The sequence below is a fragment of the Denticeps clupeoides genome, chromosome 3, assembly GCF_900700375.1.
Source record: "Denticeps clupeoides chromosome 3, fDenClu1.1, whole genome shotgun sequence".
Lineage (NCBI taxonomy): Eukaryota > Metazoa > Chordata > Actinopteri > Clupeiformes > Denticipitidae > Denticeps > Denticeps clupeoides.
In genome coordinates this window covers 35,983,053-36,006,649 of record NC_041709.1, presented here as the reverse complement: position 1 = coordinate 36,006,649, position 23,597 = coordinate 35,983,053, and the positions used below count along the sequence as shown (strand labels likewise).

Below are 23,597 nucleotides of genomic sequence, written 5' to 3'. Positions count from 1 at the left end.
TTCATAGTAAGTAGTTACAGGGACAGTCCCCCCTGGAGACACTCAGGGTTAAGTGTCCTGCTCAGGGACACGGTGGTAGTAAGTGGGGTTTGAACCTGGGTCTTCTGGTTCATAGGCGAGTGTGTTACCCTACTAGGTTACTACCACCCTACTAGGCTACTAGCACCCTCTGGTTTGCTCTGGTTTATCTCTCCATTACACCCGGACACAAAACCTGATATTAGCTGTAAAATTGGTCAGACATATATTTTCCACAAACACACCCTACAAAATCATACAAAATATAAATGTTACAAGGTATAATATAGAGAAATAAACCAATATTTTTAATATCAAATTATATCCGTTAGAAATATTAAAAAGAAGCAGAATTAAAGTCTAACTGGGGACAAAAGAAACAGGGAATAAGCATGCATACTATATAATATATATTGTGACACAAAAACATACTGACCCACAACCAGGAGGGTACAACAGAACATATATAAAATATTTTTTCTTGGATCAGAGTAAAGGCACTTCCCAGTCTGACCAGTTCAAGAGTATCACAGACATCACATTTACATTTACAGCATTTACCAGGCGCCCTACAATCAGTAGTTACAGGGACAGTCCCCCCCTGGAGACACTCAGGGTTAAGTGTCTTGCTCAGGGACACGGTGGTAGTAAGTGAGGTTTGAGCCTGGGTCTTCTGGTTCATAGGCGAGTGTGTTATCCCACTAGGCTACTAGCACCATCACATCTTCCAGACGTCACCAATCCAGCAGAAAGCCTGTAACTCAGTCCCTACGTGCAAACTAATTTATCTGACACAGGGTCACTGAGGACTCAGAACTGGACAACCTAAACCCTGGGTAGAGGGGCTGAGTGAATGTGGAGTGGAACGTGTGTAGGTGGGTCAGTTTATCAGAGGAGACGCTGTAGAAGGTCAGAGTCCCGGCCGACCAGTCCAGATACACACCTACCCTGTTGGAGCAGGAGGGCGGGGCACGAATGTTTATGTTCTTTTTATCGTGACACACAGTGTAGCCACTATTACAACAGAACATGGTCCAGGATTTTTCATTGTGACCAAACACACTGGGAGCACCCACAACTTCTCCCCTGACATTTTCAGTCACCATGGCGACAGTGACGCCGTCGTCCCCACTCCACTCCACCTCCCAGTAATAGCGTCCAGACACGCTCTGTGTACACAGGACCTGCAACCAGCTCTTAAATCTGTGTGGGTGATCAGGACATGGCTGCTCCTTCTTCACACTAGTCACCGTCCTCAGCCCGGAAGACAGGGACAGATTCTTGTGTGCTGTGTTGGGGTCCAGCGTGAACTCAAAAGCATCTGCAGATAATAAACGAACATTATTGATTGACATATTACTTTATCAATGTCCTAAACAGCAAATCGTACTTCCAATAAGTGGCACTGGTACTGAAAAATGTCAATATTCCATATTTATACACTTACATTTCTTTAGGCCTGACTTTAACCAGCATTCTCCATCATGGTCAACGCTGTAGGGAAACAGACATGCAGGCGTGAATAGTGTAAAATTTCAGTGTTCATGTAAAAAACTTTTTGTGCCAAATGTATTGGGACACCTGCCTTTACACACATGAACTTTAACCAACACTTAATTCATAGAGTTTGCTTTCCATAAAGTGTGTTTGTGGAAATTTTTGACTGTTCTTCCAGAGAAGCATTTGTCAGATCATGGTCCACAGCTCCGGACACACAGCGTTGTGTTCTGGTGCAAGACACTGGGAAGATGGATGACACTGACGACCAAGTGTCTCTTGTGTTCTTTTCTTATTTGCCACCTTCTTCACAAAACAATGGCAGAGCATGATTAATAAATAGTCTTCTCCACAGGAGCACACCTAATTTCTTCCCTGTTACACAGGATCTGATGTCCACTCCACTCCACTCTAGTAGCCTAGCGGGTAAGACACTCGCCTCTGAACCAGAAGACCACAAATCCCACTTACTACCATGGTATCCCTGAGCAAGACAAGTCCATGGGGACTGTCTCTGTCACTACTGTAACTAAATGTCAAGATCCTCCACATCAAACACCCAGTTCCAGGTCCTTGTGGACCTTGCTTTGTGAACTGGAGTGCAGTTATGTTGCAACAGGAGAGGGGTTGTCCCCAAACAGTTCCCATAAATATGGGAGCATGAAATTAAGCTTTGGAGTTGAACTGCACATGCCCAGGGTCTCTGAGTGGAGACCCTGGGGAAGGCCTGGTAGAGATGAACTCTCTCAGTTGCCTTGGGAGCACCTTTGGATCCCTCAGGAATCCGTTGCTAGTGTAAGGTCAAGAAAGGGTGGTGATCCCTAATGGGAGCAGCTGAAAGTAGAAGAAGAACATGTGTGTTTTGTATGATCGTGGCTGAAATGACCAGGAATGAGCAAAAATATTCATGGCAGCCAGCCTTCAGTGGCCATAGTGGTTAAGGAAGAAGACACTCCCTGACAGGAGAGATTTCTGTGTGTTGTGTTGGGTTCCATCCTGGTTTGTCTTAATTTCCTGCAAAGGCTGAGGAAAGCCTGTCTCCCACCACCCATCCTCATCACCTTGTATAGAGGGACTATTGAGGGCATTCTAACCAGCTGTATCACTGTCTGGTTTTGGAACTGCACCATATCGGACCGCAATACCCTACAGCAGATAGTGAGGACAATGCTGTGAAGCATTGTGAAGGACTTTACTCCACACCACTCACATGCACTCTTCAACCTCCTATCCTTTTTGGTCTGACACACACACGCACACACACTACCTCTTTTACATTTAGTAAATATTATCTATTACTGCACTGTTCCATTTTTATACAGCATTTGATACAGTTAACCAGAAGACTCTCCTATCCATCCTGAAGAGACTTGAAATTGGAATTCGGGGCTGAGCATTGCAATGGTTTGCTTCCTACCTTCATGAGTGGCATAACTCTGCACTGGCATCCCTCAGGGCTCAGTACTCTGTCCTCTCCTGTTCTCCCACTACACAAGATCACTTGGTGAGTTCATTTCCTCACATGGGTTATCAAACCACTGCTATGCGGACGGGATACACAACTAATCTTCTCTTTTCCTCCCTCAGATGTTCCACACCAAAACCAAACTAACATTCATTCAAATGGATTCTTCACTTCATCAGGATCTTGTCATCTACCTGAACAGATCTCTCAGATCTGTCCTTCTCCAACTGCATGCAACCTTGGAGTAACTATAGACAACCAGTTCTCCTTCTCGACTTACATTACCGATCTTTTCTGCTCATGTAGATGCCTTCTACAATATCAGATGGATCTTATCTATCCACATAGGCCACTCAGATGCTTGTTCTGTCCAGAGTATTTTCAAATGACAGACCTTCCTCTTTAGAGAATACTTAGACTAACTTGTAACTTTCTTATAGTCTGATTAATGTAAGAAAAACTACTACCAAGTGAAATAAATTGATTGAATTCATGATTTGAAACAAAACTGATTACTTCACTGATGGTAACACGAAAGCACGTCGTGCCAAATCGTAAATGTAAAAAAAACCTGCCTGACAAAGTGATGTAGACCAATAGATCCTCAAAAGCTAGACGTCATGCAGAGATCTGAGGAAGATCCAGGAACAAATGAAAAGAAAGTATTTGAGATCTATCAATATGGAAAAGGTTATAAAGCCATTTATAAAGCTTTGGGACTCCAGCAAACCACAGTGAAAGGCATTATGCACTAATGGTGAAAACATGGAACAGTGGTGAACCTTCCCAGGAGTGCAGCAACGACTTAATCAAGAGGTCCCAAAAGACCCAACAACGACATCCAAAAAACTTCAGGCCTCAGTTAAGATCAGTGTTTTGACTCTACTATAGGAAAGACATCATATCAACAAGTATGGCGGTGGTAGTGTGATGATCTGGTCTGTTTTTCTTCTTCAGAACCTGGAGGAATGAATTCTGCCATCTACCAAAATATCCTGAAGAAGAATGTCTGGCCATCTGTATGTGACCTCAAGCTAAAAAAATTGGGTTCTGCTGAAGGACAATGGCAGTGGCAGTGGCAGTCTAGAAGGTAAAGAAGTGGTCCCCTAATAAGAAGGTTGCCAGTTCGAACCCCAAAACGCAAAGGTGCCACTCCTGTGCCCTACACACTGCTCCCTGGGCGCCTGTCATAGCTGCCCATAGCTCACTAAGGGGATGGTTGGATGGAGAAGACACATTTTGGTGTGTCCCTGTGCAATGTGCTTGCTGTGCTTCACAAATTCACTTTTGCTTTCAACGATCCAAAACCTGAATCATATTCAGAATGACCTTAAAAAGCATTTCATGTACAAACCCTCCAATGTGGCTGAGCTACAACAATTCTACAAAGATGAGTGGCCAAGTCCTCCACAACACTGTACACGACTCATTGTAAGTTGAACGCTTTATTGCAGTTGTTGCTAATAAGGGTGGCTAATTTTCAGTGTAAAAGCAAGGATTCACAGGGAGTTCGTTACAGCTGTTTTATTGTATCTGAATTTCACCCCCAAGGCAAAACAAACATTCTTGTAGAAATGTTACCCTTCCAAGGACGAATGCCATAAGCCCATCTTAAAGAAAGATGCCAACACAGTAATGATGACTTCTTGACAGTGTTCAGTGTAAACGTCAGTCCCAGATCTTACTTGAGCTTCTCCAGCTTGCAGTGTGGATCCTGCAGTCTGGCAGTAAGCAGCTTCACTCCTGCTTCTCCTGGATGGTTGTAGCTCAGATCCAGCTCTCTCAGGTAGGAGGGGTTTGAACTCAGAGCAGAAGACAGAAACTCACAGCCACGTTCAGAGATGCAGCAGCCTGACAAGCTGGAGGATAATAAACTCACACAATCATTCATTGTTCATGTAAAGAAGTCTTACATTTGCATGTTTGTGTCTAGTGTTGATTTTCGTCAACAAAATTCATGATGAAATATCTTTGTCAATGAACCTTTTTGACATGATTATAATGAGACGAGACGTAAAACTATACTATAGTGTCTCTTCATTTTCATTGACGAAAACTAGATGTCTTGTTTAATAGTGTTATTATATTGTGGTTTGGTTTTGTCTGTTCTACTTGGTACTTGTACTACATCGACTGTGTTAAATACAATTGCATTACAAAAAAATCCAATACAATTTTCACTGACTAAAACTAGACAAAAATATTAATGGATAATTTATGGACTAAAATATGCCTTAGTTGACAAATATGACTAGACTAAAATGAATATGAACATGACTAAGACTAATAAAAACTAAAATTAGTATATTTGTACCAATCTTGGTCCAGAATAGGTCATTATAGTTGCTTTCAGTGTCAAACGTGGAAAATAAAACCATAAAACTAATACACAACATTCTTCTTCTCTCACCTCAGTGTCTCCAGTGTACAGTGTGGACTCCCCACTCCAGTAGAAAGTGTCTCCACTCCTGAATCCTGCAGGTCGTTGTCACTCAGGTCCAGGTGTCTCAGGTGGGAGGAGCCTGAGTTCAGAACTGAGGCCAGAACTTCACAGTGTTGGAAAGAACACTGCTTTAAACTGAAGATGGATTAATAAAGTTTATTATGTGTCACTGCATTTAAGAACATGTTTTAATCATGCTGCAGAATTCCAAATCATTGGGTTTACACAGTCCTCTGGACAAACAAACACGACTTCAAAATGAAGCCAAAAACACTGGATGAAGAGTTTTTAACTATTCACCCCAAGTTCTCTCATTTCAGCAGCAACAACAAGGGAAAATGTATAAGATGCTGTTGGATAGTTGTAGGACAAGTTTACTCCAGAGACTGTAGGATACTGACCTCATTTGCTCCAGTTTGCAGTCTGGACTGGATAATGCAGAACACAACATCTGCACTTCAAAATCCTGCAGGTGATTGTAACTGAGGTCCAGTTCTCTTAGGTTGGAATTTGATAACTCCAGTGCTGATGACAGATTCTTGAAAGACTCCTCAGTGAGGTTGTAGCCAATCAGTCTATTAAAACAATAAGTCATTTTGAGCTTATCTTTTCCAGAAGCATTTACATTTACAGTGTTTATCAGATGTCCTTATTCAGAGTACCTTACAATCAGTAGTAATGTTATCTAATATTTTACTGTCCCATTTTGCACTACTTCATTATTCATGTCACTAGTTTAACTCTGGAATTGGAAAATGTATAGGCCTGGACACTCGATTTGTTTCAACTTTGGTCATGGAATAGTCAGAAGACAGCTGACGCACAAGGCAAAAAATGTTTTCCAAACTTAGTGTGTTATGCTGCGCAGAAGCTGATAAAAGAAAGATTTTGTGACCTCGTTCGGCACCGTAGTTCTAACCGGTTAAAGGCTGTTTTCATATCTTGCGCCACCTAGAATGGTATAAATGCTTGTGAACTGTAATCAAGATTTGGGAGTTCTTGCGAGTCCCCCCATGCGCATGTTAAATTAAACTTGGCAATCAAATCAGTTGACCCTCTTTTCATTGCAGTTCCTCAGATGAAAAAATTCCCACCACACAGGTTCCAGAGAAACGTGGTTTCATTTCACTATGTACCGTCTAACATGTTATGAAATTACAGGAACTGTCCCTGGAAGTCCACTTGGCACAGATTCTGTTTCTGTTTTTCTTTTTTACTGATGGAAGGAGGGTTTTGCCCAAAGGACAGGGCCAGTGGTGGCCTAGTGGTTAAGGAAGTGGCCCCGTAATCAGAAGGTTACCGGTTCGAATCCCGATCCGCCAAGGTGCCACTGAGCAAAGCAGCGACCCCACACACTGCTCCCTGGGCACCTGTCATGGTGCCCACTGCTCAATAAGGGTGATGATTAAATACAGAGGACACATTTCACCATGTCACAGTGTGCTGTGCTGCTGTGTATCACAATGACAATCACTTCACTTTCACAACACATGGCCCCAGGTCCTTAATACGGATCAGTCAGTCTGTTCCCATGCGAGTCTGATCTTGCACGGAGCCCCAGGACAAACATCTCTTCTCGCCAAGCTGCTTGCCTATTGTAGACAAGAGTGAGATGAGCCAACCTCGTCCCTGCTGTCCTTAGACAGCTCTCTGCTCACAGCAATGGTGGAAGTTGGAGTCTGACTGTTTGAAGGTGTCGACAACAAGTTCAAACAGGCGCCATTAATACAGGAAACAAGTGAAGGATAGAAGAGCTTCTTAAACAAGAAACAACAGGTCTGTGAAGGACAAACTTCTTGGTTGTTTGTAGGTGTTAAATACTTATTTTCTGCACCTTTATACAAATAAATTAATTGAAAATCATACAATGTGATTTCCTGAATTTTTTACAGCTTAAAAGTTGAAGATGAGCTTTACTGTCATTTCAGCTATATACATGTTAGACAGTATATAGTGAAACGAAATAACGTTTCTCTGGAACCTGGTCCTACCTGGAACATTTGAACGATTAGACAAAGTTACACACTGATATAAAGTGCACGTATGCGACACCGACAAACTGGGCTACATGAAGTGCAAACGGGACACAGACAGTTCAAGAGTAACAAAAAACATGTAGACAACAATGAGACAGACAGAACTAAACAGGTGAAATGAATAATAAATGTGCAAGTAAAATAGTGTAAATACTGCTGTGCAAAATGGAAAAGTGCCTTAATAGATGATATTACAAATAGATAATCAAACAATATAACAGAGGTAGTGTGTGTGTGTGTGTGTGTCAGTCCAGAGTGGAAAGTCCCTGAGTGTTCAGGTGTCTGATGGTCTGTAGGATGAAGCTGTTGTAGAGTCTGGCAGTGAGGGCCCGAACGCTTCGGTACCTTTTCCCGGATGGTAGGAGGGTGAAGAGTGCATGTGAAGGATGTGTAGAGTCCTTCACAATGCTAGCGGCTTTCCTGATGCAGCGTGTGTGGTAAATGTCCATTATAGAGGGAAGAAAGACTCCAATGATCTTCTCAGCTGTCCTCATTACCTGCTGTAGGGTCTTGCGGTCCTATATGGTTCAGTTCCCAAACCAGGCAGTGATGCAGCTGGTCAGAATACTCTCAATAGTTCCTCCATAGAAGGTGGTGAGGATGGGGGTTGGAAGACAGGCTTTCATCAGCCTGCGACCTCCTTGGCTGTTGAGCTTGTGTTGAGATTCCAGGAGAGGTTCTCCTCTAAATGAACACAGAGGAACTTTGTGTTCTTGATGATCTGCACACAAGAACTGTCAATGTTCAGTTGAGAGTGGTCCCTCTGTTCTCTTCTGAAGTCAACAACTATTTCTTTAATTTGGCCCACGTTCAGAAACAGCTTGTTGATCTTACACCAGATCATCAGTTGTTGCACCTCCCCTCTGTAGGTTCAGCTTCTCGACCAGGTGCTGCGGAATGATGGTGTTGAATGCTGCGTCTTTATGGCAGTCCTCGGCAGTGGTGGCCTAGAGGTTAAGAAAGTGGCTTCGTAATCAGGAGGTTGTCGAAGGTTCGAATCCCAATCTGCCAAGTTGCCACCGGGGTGCCACTGAGCAAAGCACCGTCCCCACACACACCCCACACATGGCTGCCCAAAGCTCACCAAGGGTGATGGTTAAAAGCAGAGGACACATTTCATTGTGTCACCATGTGCTGTTCTGCAGTGTTTCACATTGACAGTCACTTCACTTTCACTTTCTTTCTTATTGTCCAGGTGGGTGAGGGTCAGATTAAGTGTACATATGTTGAAAATTACAGACCTCGCTCAAACCTTCTGTTTTGTCACTCTGTTCAGCCTTGCCATGGTGCTTGGTCTATCATGAAACTGTATTCCACAACCTCACCTTGGTAGCAGAGTATGGCTGTTCCTCACCAAGGTTTTAGCCTCGTACAAAACTGTTTCTGTGTCTGTAAATAACTGGTTGCTCACATTACATGACTTGCCAATTACCTGGTTTGCAACACCTCATGACCTCACCCCCCCCCCCAAGGAGCGCCCAAACCACAGGCGCCCAAACCACAGACCCCAGGCCCCACACCTGGTTACCAGGAGCATACACTCATCGACTCAATCTGATGGACGTTCAAGCCTTAGATGGACACCTGCTAGGCTCGGGTCATCTTGAGTTTAAAAGGACCCCCTGCGCCTGACTACTGACCACAATAATGGGAGGAGACCCTGTTGTTCTTGGCTACCCATGGCTGCCATAGAACCAGCCAAAACTGAACAGGAGGGAGGGCCCTGACTACACTGACTGCTGCACCCAGACCACATCTTCCCCTCTCCCCGTCCACTGCTGCCCTGCCACCTAAACTCACAGACCTAGTACCAGCAGTATGTCACAAATTAACCTAGTTTTTTCACAACTGTGCAAAACCTCTGCATTGTACCATATATTTACCAGTCTGGTACTCACCGAGCCTTTCTGCTGTTCCTCACGGCAATGATCAGTCTCTCACGGCCCTCGTCATCAGTGTTGTATTTCTTCAAGTCAAACTCATCCAGCACATCCTCTGAGACCAGGATCATGTAGGCCAGGGCTGAGCAGTGGGCAGGTGAGAGTTTATCACCTGATTTCACGTACGAATCAATCTCATTGTGCAGTGAAGTGTCTTTCATTTCAAGGAGACACAGCAGAAGATTCATGGCTCTTTCGGTGGAGATTCCGACTTTTTTGGTTTTAGTGTAGCGCCTTCTAAAAAGTCTTATGACAAAGACTTTAGAACTTTCCTGAGTCTCCTCATTGCTAATCATCTTCTTGATGTGCTGGCTTGTTTTTTGGAGACACTCTGAGCTATTCTCTGTTTTGGGCAGGAGACCTTGTAAAAGACTCTGGTTGGACTCCAGTGAGATTCCAAGAAGGAAACGGAGGAAAAGATCCAGATGTCCATTTTGACTCTTTACAGATTGGTCCACAGCAGCCTTGAGCAATTTGTCAAATGAAACCTTCCATTTTATTGTGTGAAGAGATTTCAGCGCCTTCATGTTCCTGCTCACATAGCAGTAAAACACGTACAAAGCAGCAAGGAACTCTTGAACAGTCAGGTGGACAAAACAGTAGAGTTTTGCTTTGAAGAACTTGGCGTCTTCCTTGAAGATTTCAGTGCACATCCCACAATGCACTGCGGCATCTGTGACATCAATGCCGCACTGCTTCAAGTCTTTTTCTGTAAACAGGATTTTGCCTTTCTGAAGTTGCTCAAACGATAATTTAGCCAACTTTAAAATCATTGCTTTGTTGGACTCCAGGACTTTTTCTCTGTCTACTTCATTCCTCCCTTCATATTTCTTTTCCTTGTTTTTTGACTGAATGAGCAGGAAGTAGATGAACACTTCAGTCAGAGTTTTGGGCTTCTCCTCTAAGTCATCATGGACCAACATGCCCTCAAGTACGGTCACCAAAATGGAGCAGAAGACTGGAATGTGGCACATAATGTACAGACTTCGTGATGTCTTGATGTGTGAGATGATGTTCTCTGCTTGGTCCTCACGGATCCTCTTCTTGAAATATTCTTCTTTCTGTTTGTCAGTGAACCCTCGTATTTCAGTTCTCTGGCTGATGTAATCTTCAGGAACCTGTTTGGCCGCTGCTGGTCGGGTGGTTATCCAGATGAATGCAGATGGCAGCAGATTCCCTTGAATGAGGTTTGATAGCAGGATTTCCACACAGGATTCCTGTAGTGCATCACACAGCTTCTCTTTAGATGGCAAATGCAACAGAAGTCTGCTTTCATCCAGACCATCAAGGATAATGACAATCCTGGACTTCTTATACATCACGTCTTGTATCTCTGGAGCTTGCAGATGTTTAAGTTCAGGGTAGCAGTAAATCAGGAGAGTGTGGAAACTGTACCGATCATCTTTTATTAAATTGAGTTCCCTGAAAGGAAGAACAAACATGAAGTCTTTGTCTTGGTTTGCTTCCCCTTCTGCCCAGTCAAGAACAAACTTCTGAACAGACACAGTTTTTCCAATCCCAGCAACACCTTTGGTCATGACAGTTCTGATCGTTTTCCTTTGTCCAGGTAAGGGCTTGAAGATGTCGTTGGACTTGATGACTGTGCTTTGTGTTGGTCTCCTGTCTGTGTTTTCAATGTGCCAAATCTCATGTTCTTTATTCACTCCTTCACTCTCTCCCTCTGTGATGTGCAGTTCTGTATAAATGCTGTCCAGGTGGATCTGAGTTCCTCCCTTCATGGTGACTTCAGAAACGTGTTCAAATTTCCTCTTCATTATTTCTTTATTGGTCATTGTGACATCATGGAGGATGTCTGTGTCATCTTTCAAAAGAGGAATATGGTTTAATAAAGACCAGTTTTTATTAATGCACATACCGGTGGATTTAGGAATAGAGCATGTTTATGGGCTAATATTTGTGCCAGTAGAGTTTGAATGAAATTGAAACGTCATTTTTACTATTTTACATTTTATTGTTTTTTTTAACTATTAATCTAGTGATTATTATTACAATGTGTCATAGTGGTGGAGGTGTTTGAGGGCCCAAATGATCCTAGGAGCTATGTTGTCTGGGGCACCATGGTAGAGTCTCCCATGACAAATTGGTCATAGGTGAGGCAAAGAAGGTTCAGAAGACCTTTAATGGAAGGAAATACAAAGAGTCAGTGTACCCAGCCCGGAGGGTTACTGAGGTCCCACCCCATGGGGATCCATCGGGACCAGCCTGAATTGGATACATACGCTCATCCAATTGTGGACCAACAACCCGCAGGAGGAACATGAAGGGTCTATTGCAATGTGGATCGGGTGGCAGACCGAGGCAGGAGCTTTGGTGGTCCGATCCCTGGACAAGGAAACTGGCTATTGGGACATGGAACGTCACCTCTCTGGATGGGGAAGGAGCTGAAGCTTGTAGAAGAGGTTGAGCGGTACCGGCTAGATATAGTCGGACTCACCTCGACACATAGCATTGGCTCTGGAACCCAAGTCCTTGAGAGAGGTTGGACACTCTCCTTTGCACAAGTTGCTCTGGGTGAGAGGCGGAGGGCTGGGGGTTGGCTTTTTATTGGCCCCAAGACTCTAAGCCTGTTTGATCGGGTTTACCCCGGGGGACGAGAGGGTAGCTTCCCTGTGCCTTCGGCTCGGGGAATGGGACCTGACTGTTGTTTGCGCCGAATAACAGGTCAGAGTACCCACGCATTTGGGAGTCCCTGGGATGAGCGCTAGATAGTGCTCCGACTGGGGACTCCATTGTCCTGCTGGGGGACTTCAATGCTCACATGGGCAATGACAGCATGACCTGGAGGGGCATGATTGGGAGGAACAGATCTGGACTCGAGTGGTGTTTCGTTATTGCAAGCCACAGTTTGGCCATAACGAACACCATGTTCGAATATAAGGATGCCCATCAGTACACTTGGTACCAGGGCAGCTTAGGTCGCAGGTCGATGATTGACTTTGTAGTCGTACTTTCTGTGCACAGAATGTTTCTTCAAAGTGGCACAAATGTACCTCCATATATACCTTTTTTTGGGGGTGCAACAAGAGAACAAGAGCACTGGTGGGAAAAACAGTAAAGGAGCGTCCACTCGGGAGACACGATCTAAAATGCGGCAACACCTCAGCAGTGGTGGAGGAAGTACTGAAGCTTAGTACAAGTACAAGTAACCTGCAAAATATGTACTCAAGTAAAAATAGAAGTGCTACATCAACTACATTTACTTAAGCAATCTTGCTTAAGTAAAAGTCCTAAGTACTTACTTTTAAATTTACTTTAAAGTATTTTTTTAAGTAAAAGTACTCACACAATGGTTTGTCTCAACATCTGGGGTGTGCCATTTTGTAAAGGCATAGTACATATACTGACTTATGCCTGTACTGATGTCATTGCTCGTAATAATTACAAGCAATTATACAGTATATGTGTATTGGAAAGTTTGGTGTGCTTTTTGTGCGTGCATAATACTGTGTGTACCTTAGAATTATGTGGATGACAAGTTATCTACTAGGTATTACCCACTAATTTAAGATAAACCAATCAGGGAATGACATATCTTTAAATCATTTATGTACTTGCTAAACTATTCAACACTTCTGTTAAGAGCAGCAAAAGGGAAACACAATAGTAACCAACACCAGTGGTAACAAAGTAACTAGCTCAATCAAGTACATTATTAGACCTATTTACTGTGTTAAACTATTTATATAAACCTTACAATTACGAGAGATTGCATTTAACTGAATACAAAACCAAATTGGAGGGGGTCCTGAAATATGTGAGAAACCCAGGAAATACAGGAGTGTTGGTCTATTGTGATCACATCTCTAGTCAGAGATGACTACTGATTGTGAAACAGGCGGAAAGCACCTCTTCCAGCCAAACTGGACCAGTGTTGTGCATGAACGCTGAACTGAACGAATCAGTTTACAAATTATGAACGTGAACGTGAGTGACGTTCACTCTGGCGAGACTGAAAGACACTCACGTTTTAAAGTTTGCTGGTTACAGGCTAGCATGGCTGGTGCTTTGAGTCCGAAAAAAAAAACTTAAGAACAAACGTGAACTAGTTCTTTTTCAGTGTGAACTGGCACAACACTGAGCTGGACATTATGCTAGCAAAGACATTAAGCTATCTTCTCTGAGCTAATAAACCAGTTTTATCGTACCACCGTGTTAAAAAAAATAATGAAGCTACACTGGCGTGATTTTTATACTATTTCTGTATGTCAGCATACATTTCGCTAGATAATAGTATCATAACATGTCATAACATACCCAAAAGCATAGCATACCATAGCATAGCTTACCTCTATATGTTTTTTCAAACGGGAGTTTTTAAATGCCAACAATTCTTTATGTTAAGGCAGGCATGGGATGCAAAGAAATCGCAAGGACTCATTCTTTGCTCCTTTATACTCAAATAAATTTCTTAAATCCGGCCCAGGATTTCTTTGTGATTCAGAGCTCAGTAGATGCAGCTCTGGGTCCATGTTGAATGTCTCGTCTACCAGCTCGGGCTGCTAACTGACGCGCGCTCTGCCATCATTGGAGCTAATAAAGCCTGATTGGTAGGAAATGGCAAACAACGCAATAGGCGAACTATTTTTTCATGCAAGATTTTGAGGAAATTGTGTTCATAAAATGTAACGAGTAACGGCATAAATTGTAGAAATGTAGTGGAGTAGAAAGTACAGATAATTGCCGCAAAATGTAGTGGAGTAAAATAAAAAAGTATGCATTATTATTTTTACTTAAGTAAAGTACAGTTACGTAAAAATGTACTTGAGTACAGTAACGAAGTACAAATACTTTGTTACATTCCACCACTGCACCTCAGTGACAATTTGTACTGCTACACCACAGACTGACCGAACCTTTTGTATGGAAGGTTCCTGCCGCACGTCTACCTGCTGGTTATGTTCCATCAGACCACAACCTTGTTAATGTCTTTATGTGAAGGTTGACCAGGTTGACCATGTCTGTGCAGGTTGACCAGGTTCAATGGTAGTTAACATAAGCATGTCCTGATCAAACACAAGCAGCAAGTCTGTACAAATCGTCGCAGAGGTGCTGCATGTTTTAGATCATGTCTCAAGTGGACACTCATTTACACCAGTTGGCACGCGCATTTCCTGCAGGAAGTTCCACTTCACTGCAAGCTGCTCTGATGTAAAACATGGAAATGAGCTCGCTTGGGAATCTGCGTCCATTGCTTTTCCATAAGGATCCGGATTGTGAATTATGAAAACTGAAACTGAAATTGGAAAATCTAATTTGCATAACATTTTAGGGATGTAAAAATGCAGTTTTACTGTCATTGGGATTCAGATTCAAATAAATTAATTCCAAACAATGGAAATTCACTTTGTGCAATTCAAATTCAGTTTCTACTGGAACAAATATCAGCCCATAAACACATGAGCAGCTGACTTGGGCAGCATCAAATACTTTACATTTCTTCAGATGCGTTTATTGGGACTCACCCAGTTTATGCTTTCCAAGGTTATAAGACATCTCCTGGAGGGATTTTTCAAGGGTGTCAGCAGGTCCATTGCAATTCATTAATTTTAGAATGTGCAATGTGAATGTAAGGGATCTTTCAATTCCGTAGGCTTCGCTCATCTGATTCACAACGTTATTTACGTCATAGTTTTCTAGTTTTCCTCTAGGAATTGGTTTGAAGCCTTCTAGTGTGCTTTCGCTCAAATAGAGGCAAAACTTCTTTATTTCAGAAGTTTTCAAGTCCTCCAGAACCCTGAAGAGAAGACTTAGATGTTTGCCACTGGTGAATGCCATCATTTCAATGTCCGTTGCTCTGTGGAAAGAAATCAAAATTTTAGTTTATCTAGTTTACCTAGTTTAACAGGGGGCAATGGTGGCCTAGCGGGTAAGGAAGCAGACTCGTAATTGGAAAGTCACGGGTTCGAATCTTGGTCCACCAAGGTGCCACTGAGTAAAGCACCGTCCCCACACACTGCTCCCCGGGCGCCTGTCATGGCTGCCCACTGCTCACTCAGGGTGATGGGTTAAATACAGAGGACAAATTTCACTGAATGCGTTTAATGCTGTTTTTTATCTTGTCCAGTGTACGGCAAGGTAATAAATGAATAAAACCTCTCCAGAAAAGTCTCAGAACATTCAGCAGGAACCTTCACATTAGGGCTGAAACGATTATTTGAATAACTCGAATGATTCAATTACAAAACATGTTTGACGAAAATTCTTTGCCTTGAGGCTTCATTTAATTTGTCACCAAAGTCCATCCCATGGAGCTGCGCAGCACCGGAATCATTGTTCTACATGGATTGTTTTAACTGAAGCGCATTTCAAAGATATAAGGAGGCATGATTCATTGGCGGGAAATGAAGATATCGGTGTGCGTAAAAGCCATAAAATGTCTAAAGTGTGGGACCATTTTGCGTAAGGTGAACAACGTTGTGCGGTGTATACACTGTAAAACGGACCTGGTTTACCATAAAAGTACTTTGTCAAAACTACAGCACCTGAACAGAACAAATCCTCAAGTAAACCGCACTTCTCCAAGCGACTCGGAGCTTCTACAAGGTATCGTACTTTTACGATTGCTAACTAACATTAGCTTCTTAGAACGTACATGATTTGTGTTATGTGTCGATAGTGACGAGGCATGATAAGTAGCAAGAAAGCAAATACACCACACACACACACACACACACACACACACACACACACACACACACACTCTCTCTGAGAGGTTACATTTCAAAACACACCTTCCCCATACATAAGGTAGTAATAATAAATGCAACAGATGGACTAATCTACATTCATTAGCATATAGTTTATAGCATTTGTTGTACATGACAGCGGCGCAGGCTTGCACATGCATTGCACACACATTCACTAACACAAATTTTCTCTCTCTCTCTCTCTATATATATTTTACACATAGCATTGCACAAAGACAAACATTCTACCAACCTACCTCATCTGGATACAACTGGAAACTGAACTGTATTGTTTAAGTTGGATTATTAGTAATAGTTGAATTGTTTATTTATATTTTCTTTTTACTATTTTGTACCTTTATGCTTTTTTCTCTTTATCCTCAGATGGGCTATAGCAGGGAGTACACCCCGTTTTCCTTGTTTTAATTAAAATAAAACTAAGTACAAATAGGCTAACCTATGTTTCATAGATTTTTTTCATGTACATCATGAATGTTTCACAGAAAGACTAATTAAATGGGCTTAGTTCTGGATAGGGCTGCACGATTTGTGGAAAAAAGACATATTGCAATTATTGAGATCTTACGTTTAACCAAAACGTTGTTTGGAGGCTGACTTGAACACAGGGATGCATAGCTTTGCTAGCTTAGCTAAGGTTAAGATTTGTAAAATGAGGTGAATTTCTTTAGGAAACCTTTAGGAAAGTTTGAGAAAAGTTAACTAAACAGCTAAGAACAGTCTAAATAGTTAATGCCTACGTTTAGCCAAAACATTGTTTGGAGGCTGACTTGAACACAGGAATGCATAGCTTCGCTAGCTTAGCCTAGCTTAGCTAAGGTTAAGACTTATAAAACTGTATTTTATAATGGCCAAATATATTCAAAACAATTGTCCAGCCTTACCTATGAAATGTAATCCCCTGGGATCTGGTTTGGAGCGTACAGCGGTTTGTACAGCCCCAAGCAGCACAAGAGTGAGGCATTTTTATGCACTTCTCTCCATAGACATGTATATGCTTCACGCCACAGCAGAGCTATCGCAATATGGCGGCGACGTGACGTACCCATATGTCTATGTGAGTCACGAATCTGAGGTCTCCATTGAACCGAATCGAAAGTCATGTGACCGAACACGTCACATTCGACTGAAGTGAGACTTCAGTCAGCTCGCAAACTTTGAGAGAATGAGTGATATGTTGCCGATTCAATCCATGTACTAATCATTTATATCGCATCTTTTTGCATTCATGTAATCGCACAGACTGACATTGCGATTATGATTGCAATTAGATTAATCGTGCAGCACTAGTTCTGGAACCAGTAACCCAAAGGTTTTAAGCTTTGATCTAATAAAAGTATTGAGTATATTCCTTTTGTGAGGAATAACAGCCAAACGCTTGCTCATTTAAAGAGGATTTTCATGTTGCATAACACACTTGTTTAAAAACGCAAAAGTATGACTTATCCGATTACTCGGTCAATGAAAAAATCGAAAGAATACTCGATTCCAAAAATATTTGATAGTTGCAGCTCTACTCCACATTCATATGGCCTTTCTGTCAGTTTACTACACACAGAAAAATCGCCTGCAGCTTGCAGTTTCCTGCCCAGTATTGATGAGAAAGTTGGGATGGTTCAACATGTTCATGCTCTGATGCAGATGAAAGGCGAGGTGTGACGTGTCCTTCCTCAGAACGTAGTCAATTTACATTTCCTTGCTTATCATACTGAGCTAAAGCTAAAGACACCAAAATTGTGGCTGCACAGCTTCGCTTTATACAGATGAGTTTTATAGTTTTGGGCCTAAGAAGTCTCTTATGGCACCAAAAGTGGCACAAAATGACAGATTTTTGTCCATAAATATCTTTTTTGGTTTGTTAATGGTCAAGATACTGTACTACAAATTGGTTATTGCCAATATTTTGTCCCTTTCAGATGGCTGAAATCAGTTGGGTTTTATTTAGGCAGGCATTAGATTTTTCAATTTCTTCTTGTGTTCCATCAAAATTGGAGGCTGCTGGATGCACACAGCGGGCCATCCTGGTGGCTCTCAGCTGATTCCTATAGACCAGTAGCCATCAGGACCTGTTAAATGCAGTACGTTGCCACAGGCCAGTAATATGGACCCCAACTTAACTCGACTTTCTGTACCTGGCAATCGCCACACGCCTATGGGTTCGTTTTTATTCTCCCCTTTTCTATTCTTTTTGGCACTCATGCTGTTTTTCTGTCGTTAATAAATTTTTGGTCATAATGACTTCCCTCTTCTGCGCCTCATTCCCGAACCAACATGGCACCTACATACAGTTAATTTTGGAAAGTATCCACAAAGCATCACTTATTATGTTACAGTTATATTCCAAAATTGATTAAATTCTACACACAAAACTCCATAATATCAATGTGAAAAAAGTTTGAGGATTTTGCCAATTTATAAAAAAAAAAAAAAAAAAAAAAATCAAATGTATATAAGCAATTACAGCCTTTTTTAATATGATGCCACAAGCTTGGTACACCTATCCTTGGCCAGTTTGGCCCCTTCCTCTTTGCAGCAGCTCTCAAGCTGCATCAGGTTGGTTGGGAAGTGTTGGTGCACAGACATTTTAGGATCTCACCAGAGATGTTCGATCAGATTCAAGTCTGTGCTCTGGCTGGTGTTACGTCCTGGTTTTTGTAGATGCCTGGTGATTGCAAATTGAGCCCACATTTTCCTGCTGTGGACAGCCAGAATAAAATGGACCTCATGTTCCTTTTTCGGCGCAGCACTTGCCGTACCATCCACCTTTTCTTTTGTTATGGGCTGTACCCCTAGACTGTCTCGTAACAAAATTGGGGGCTCGTCCGGGATTTGTTCTCTGTTTTTCTCTCAGGGATATTTTGTCTCTCTCCAGAACATCTGTTTTTATTTTTGGGAAGAAGCACGTTCAGCATTCGTTGGGAACTCTGGTAAATTAGGTGTCTATGGCCGGATATTCGTAACTCCTCCATCGGAGCGCATTTGTTGTTTTGTTGGTGTGTGTTTGGGGATTTTAACATATCGTTGGCAGACGAGTTCATTCAGAGCCCATCGTACGAACTTCTGTTGCGTTGCACCAAAGAGAACTTGTTGCAAATTGCAGATAAATATGCGATTGAGTTCACGAGTAAGGATAAAAAGTTGAAGGAATCTCTTTTTAAAGCAGTAGAACAGGGTTTACTGGGCATTAATGTCATTGTGGCGCGGTCAGGCATCTCCGGAGTCTGCAGCCGGTAGCGTCTTTGAAATTGAATTAAAAATGAGCGAGAACGTCAGATGCAATATGAAGCAGCCAAGTGGGGATCTGAACGTGACAGCCGTGCTGTGCGGGAGAAGGAAACCGAACAGGGGTTGCAAATTCATAAGTTGTAGATTGGACATTCACGAAATTGTCCTGAACCCACACCTTTGATATTTTGACTGTGTGCTTTGGGTCGTTGTCCTCCTGAAAGAAGAACAGTCAGTTGGAGTTGAAGAGCGCTCTGGAGCAGGTTTTCATCCAGGTTGTCCCTGTACGTGCTGCAGTCATCTTTCCATCCATCCTGACTAGTCTCCTGCAGGGATGTTATTGACCTGGTGATGATTAAGTCTTTATACCAAAGACTTTAATCTTTGTGTCCTTCAGGTGCCTTTTATATAATATATAATAATAAGGGGCAGTGGTGGCCTAGTGGTTAAGGAAGCGGCCTCGTAATCAGAAGATTGCTGGTTCAAATCACGATCTGCCAAGGTGCCACTGAGGTCCCCCGTCCCCACTCACTGCTCCCCGGGCACCTGTCATGGCTGCCCCAGGGTGATGGGTTAAATGCACAATCACTTCACTTTAATAAGGTGTTGCTTCCGTCTGTCCACTCTGCCATACACGCCTGATAGATGGATTGAGATGGTTGTTGTTCTAGAAAATTCTGCTCTGTCCACAAAGGACCTCTGGAGCTCCACAGAGTGACTGTCGAGTTGTTGGTCTACTTCTCTGGCCAAGGTCCTTCTCCCTCGATCACCTTAGTTTAGGTGGCCGGCCAGCTCTAAAAGAGTCCTGGTAATTTTAACCTTGGAGGCCTGAGATCAATTTTGAGCTTCATGGCAAAGGCTGAGAATACTTATGTACAATTTTTTTTTCTCCATATTGTCATTATAGGATGTTGTGTGTAGAATTTTGGCAAAAAAATGAATTTAATCCATGTTGGAATAAGGCTGCAACATAGGACTTGCTCTGGTTAATTTGGATTCTAATAAAGCGTGTCTATAAAGTATAGAAGATTGCAGTGTTGATTCAACACTGGCTTATTTGCCATACATTTAGAAAAATTAGGAAGTTCGTATATAATAACTTTCTTGGTTGATATTTTAGTGCTGTGTATATAGTATATATGTTTGATTAATACACTTTTTACACTTTTATCAATGTGTTCAATTATTGCCTGTTTATTTTTCTTACTTTTTTCTTACATTTTATAGCCTACATAGTTATTACGATAAATAAATATTCTACATGTACTACAAACATATATCAAATATTGTGTAACACTCTACTCTTTAAAGTCAGAACCATTCAACATTTCAACTGGAGAAAGAAAATAAATTCTAATTACCATCAACATGACGACCCGGTTCTGAAAGATCCAGGATCTCCGATCTTCTAAAAACACATTTCTGCCCACCCTGCACCACTGCGCTTCTCCTCCAGCGCGGCCAGGACAAGTCGTGTCTCGTACCCACGTCGTTCCGAAAAGATTTCACATTCTTCTTCAAGGAAGGAGGGGGTCCCAGGAGAGACACGCCCCTTATCACAGGAGCGCGCATAGTTCACAGCAGCAAGATTCATGCAAACCATCCTCTGATGTCGGAATGATTCCTTATTTCCTGCCATTCAGTGTCAATGTTAACACCATAGAGCCATTATGCCGTCAGAATTTACAATTAAAGCCTGAGTGAAATCTCAGTAGGTTCAATATGGTGCTCACCTGGGCCCAGTTGTCCAGACAATTTAATCTGGATAAAATGATCTGGATTTTGAAATCCAGGATCTGGCACTTCAGTATAATTGTATGATGGTCTTTCAAACACTCGACTGGATCCCTGTTCTCCAAGTACAGAAACCTCAGGACCAGCAAATCCGGTTTACTGCTGCTTGACCTACTCTGCCCTGTCCAGCACCTCCAAACATGGACAGATGCTCTATACTACACTGGGACTTGTCCACCTCTATAACTGTAGGACTTTTTCTCTTCTTGGACAAATCATCACCAACCCTGCACTGACACCATTTGCAGGCTCACTCTACCCTGGAAGGGGGTCCCTCTCTGTATCACTCCTTCCCAACGTTTCTTCCTTTCCTTTTTTCTCTCTCCTAGAGTTTTTTTTGTGTAGAGTTTTTCCTTGTGTGCAGAAGGGTCAAGTGTAGGGGGTGTCAACTGTAGGGCCTGTCAAAGCCCATTGAGACATACTGTATGTGATTTTGGGCTATATAAGAAATAAATGTTGTTGTTGTTGTTGGTGGTCTTTCAAACACTCGACTGGATCCCTGTTCTCCAAGTACAGAAACCTCAGGACCAGCAAATCCGGTTTACTGCTGCTTGACCTACTCTGCCCTGTCCAGCACCTCCAAGCATGGACAGATGCTCTATACTACACTGGGACTTGTCCACCTCTATAACTGTAGGACTTTTTCTCTTCTTGGACAAATCATCACCAGCCCTGCACTGTCACCATCTGCAGGCTCACTCTACCCTGGAAGGGCGTCCCTCTCTGTATCACTCCTTCCCAACGTTTCTTCCTTTCTTTTGTGTGGAGTTTTTCATTGTGTGCAGAAGGGTCAAGTGTCGCGGTGTCAACTGTAGGACCTGTTAAAGCCCATTGAGACGTATGTATGTGATTTTGGGCTTTATAATAAATAAATGTTGGTGTGTAAATAGAACCCACAGTGTCGCCTACCGGCCATGAACAACAGGCAGACCAGTAATATCCCAGTAAATAATATATCCATCATGGGGAAGGAACAGAAAGCATCACATTTTTATACAGACACATTCTCACATTGAGACAGAATCCTGGGAGGCTTCATGTCTAATTTCTTACTTGATTTCACTGCCACTGTCCAACTTCAACAACTGTACAAAACAGAAATAAATTATATATCAGCAAACATGCTTGGATTACTTATGAGGAAATGGGCCCTGTTACCTTCTCCAGATTTGTGCCTCGAGACAATCTTTGTTTTTTCCACATCTGGACTCCAATTAAACTGCAGAAACATCTCAAGAATGATCATGAGAAACAGGAGGCACCTGAGATTCATGGCATTTTTATGTACATGTACATTTTTTCTTCATGGCATACTTATGTACATGTGAGCTCTCAGTTTTTTTTATTTTTAATAAATTGGCAAAAGTCTCAAGTAAACTTTTTTTCACATTGTCATTATAGGGTGCTGTGTGTAGAATTTGGATCGAAAAATGAATTTAATACATTTTGGAATAAGGCTGCAACATAGGACTTGCTCTGGTTAATTTGGATTCTAATAAAGCGTGTCTATAAAGTATAGAAGACTGCAGGGTTCATTCAACACCGGCTGTGTATATAGTATACATTTTTGATTAATAAACTTTTTACACTTTTTTTACCAATGTGTTCAATGTGTTCAAATGTTTTTTTTACTTTGTTTTCTGATTGAATTAACCATCATACATTACAGGTGAAAGTCTCAGGCAAACGTCTTATCTAGAAAAAAGAGTATTTAATAGAAGTATAAAATTACTTTAAAACGTATAAAAGTACCAGATTATAAACCAGATATCCGACCATGATTATTAATATCTAATTATTAACAGCAGCGCCCTCTAAAGGTGCTCCAGCTGCGAGCATTTCAACGAAAGTGGAAGCACAGAAGAGAAAAAAGCAGAAGCAAAGTGCAAGTATTGTGTAACACGCTGCTCTTTAACATCAGAACCATTCAGCATTTCAGCTGGAGAAAGAAAAGAAATTCTAATTACCATCAGCATGACGACCCGGTTCTGAAAGATCCAGGATCTCCGATCTTCTAAAAACACATTTCTGCCCACCCTGCACCACTGAACTTCTCCTCCAGCGCGGCCAGGACAAGTCGCGTCTCGTACCCACGTCGTTCCGAAACGATGTCACATTCTTCAAAAAGGAAGGGGCGGTCCCAGGAGAGACGCGCTCCTGCGATAAGGGGCGTGTCTCTCTTGGGACCGCCCCTTCCTTGAAGAAGAATGTGAGATCGTTTCGGATAGTTCGCATAGTTCACAGCAGCAAGATTCATGCAAACCCTCCTCTGATGTCGGAATGATTCCTTATTTCCTGCCATTCAGCGTCAATGTTAACACCATAGAGCCATTTGGCCGTCAGAATTTACAATTAAAGCCTGAGTGAAATCTCAGGAGGTTCAATATGGTGCTCACCTGGGCCCAGTTGTCCAGACAATTTAGTCTGGATCAAATGATCTGGATTTTGAAATCC

The 23,597-nt window shown here is 42.3% G+C and overlaps 1 protein-coding gene across 3 annotated transcripts; it reads right to left on the bottom strand.

Moving 5' to 3' along the window:
- Positions 1-45: 45 nt before the first annotated feature.
- Positions 46-23,250, bottom strand: LOC114785621 (NACHT, LRR and PYD domains-containing protein 12-like). 3 transcript variants are annotated; one of them, XM_028972039.1, is made up of 11 exons: positions 23,111-23,250; positions 22,302-22,362; positions 22,197-22,228; positions 20,711-20,981; positions 14,883-15,214; positions 9,358-11,221; positions 5,825-5,998; positions 5,391-5,558; positions 4,666-4,839; positions 1,466-1,512; positions 46-1,339 (listed from the first exon to the last, which is right to left on the bottom strand). In XM_028972039.1, the coding sequence occupies exons 5-11, from the start codon at positions 15,196-15,198 to the stop codon at positions 798-800; spliced, it is 3,285 nt and encodes a 1,094-aa protein (XP_028827872.1). In that variant the 5' UTR covers positions 15,199-15,214; positions 20,711-20,981; positions 22,197-22,228; positions 22,302-22,362; positions 23,111-23,250; the 3' UTR covers positions 46-797. The 3 variants fall into 3 exon arrangements, with proteins under 3 accessions (XP_028827872.1, XP_028827873.1, XP_028827874.1); XM_028972040.1 differs by lacking the exons at positions 22,197-22,228; positions 22,302-22,362; positions 23,111-23,250 and adding an exon at positions 21,083-21,451; XM_028972041.1 differs by lacking the exons at positions 20,711-20,981; positions 22,197-22,228; positions 22,302-22,362.
- Positions 23,251-23,597: the final 347 nt, after the last annotated feature.

Excerpts from the sequence above, each read along its gene's own strand:
- LOC114785621 (XM_028972039.1), bottom strand. The coding sequence starts at position 15,198 with ATGATGGCATTCACCAGTGGCAAACATCTAAGTCTTCTCTTCAGGGTT. Across the intron at positions 5,559-5,824 it reads TGCAAACTGGAGCAAATGAG|TTTAAAGCAGTGTTCTTTCC; the intron begins GTCAGTATCCTA and ends ATCCATCTTCAG. Across the intron at positions 1,340-1,465 it reads AAAGTCAGGCCTAAAGAAAT|ATGCTTTTGAGTTCACGCTG; the intron begins GTAAGTGTATAA and ends TATTATCTGCAG.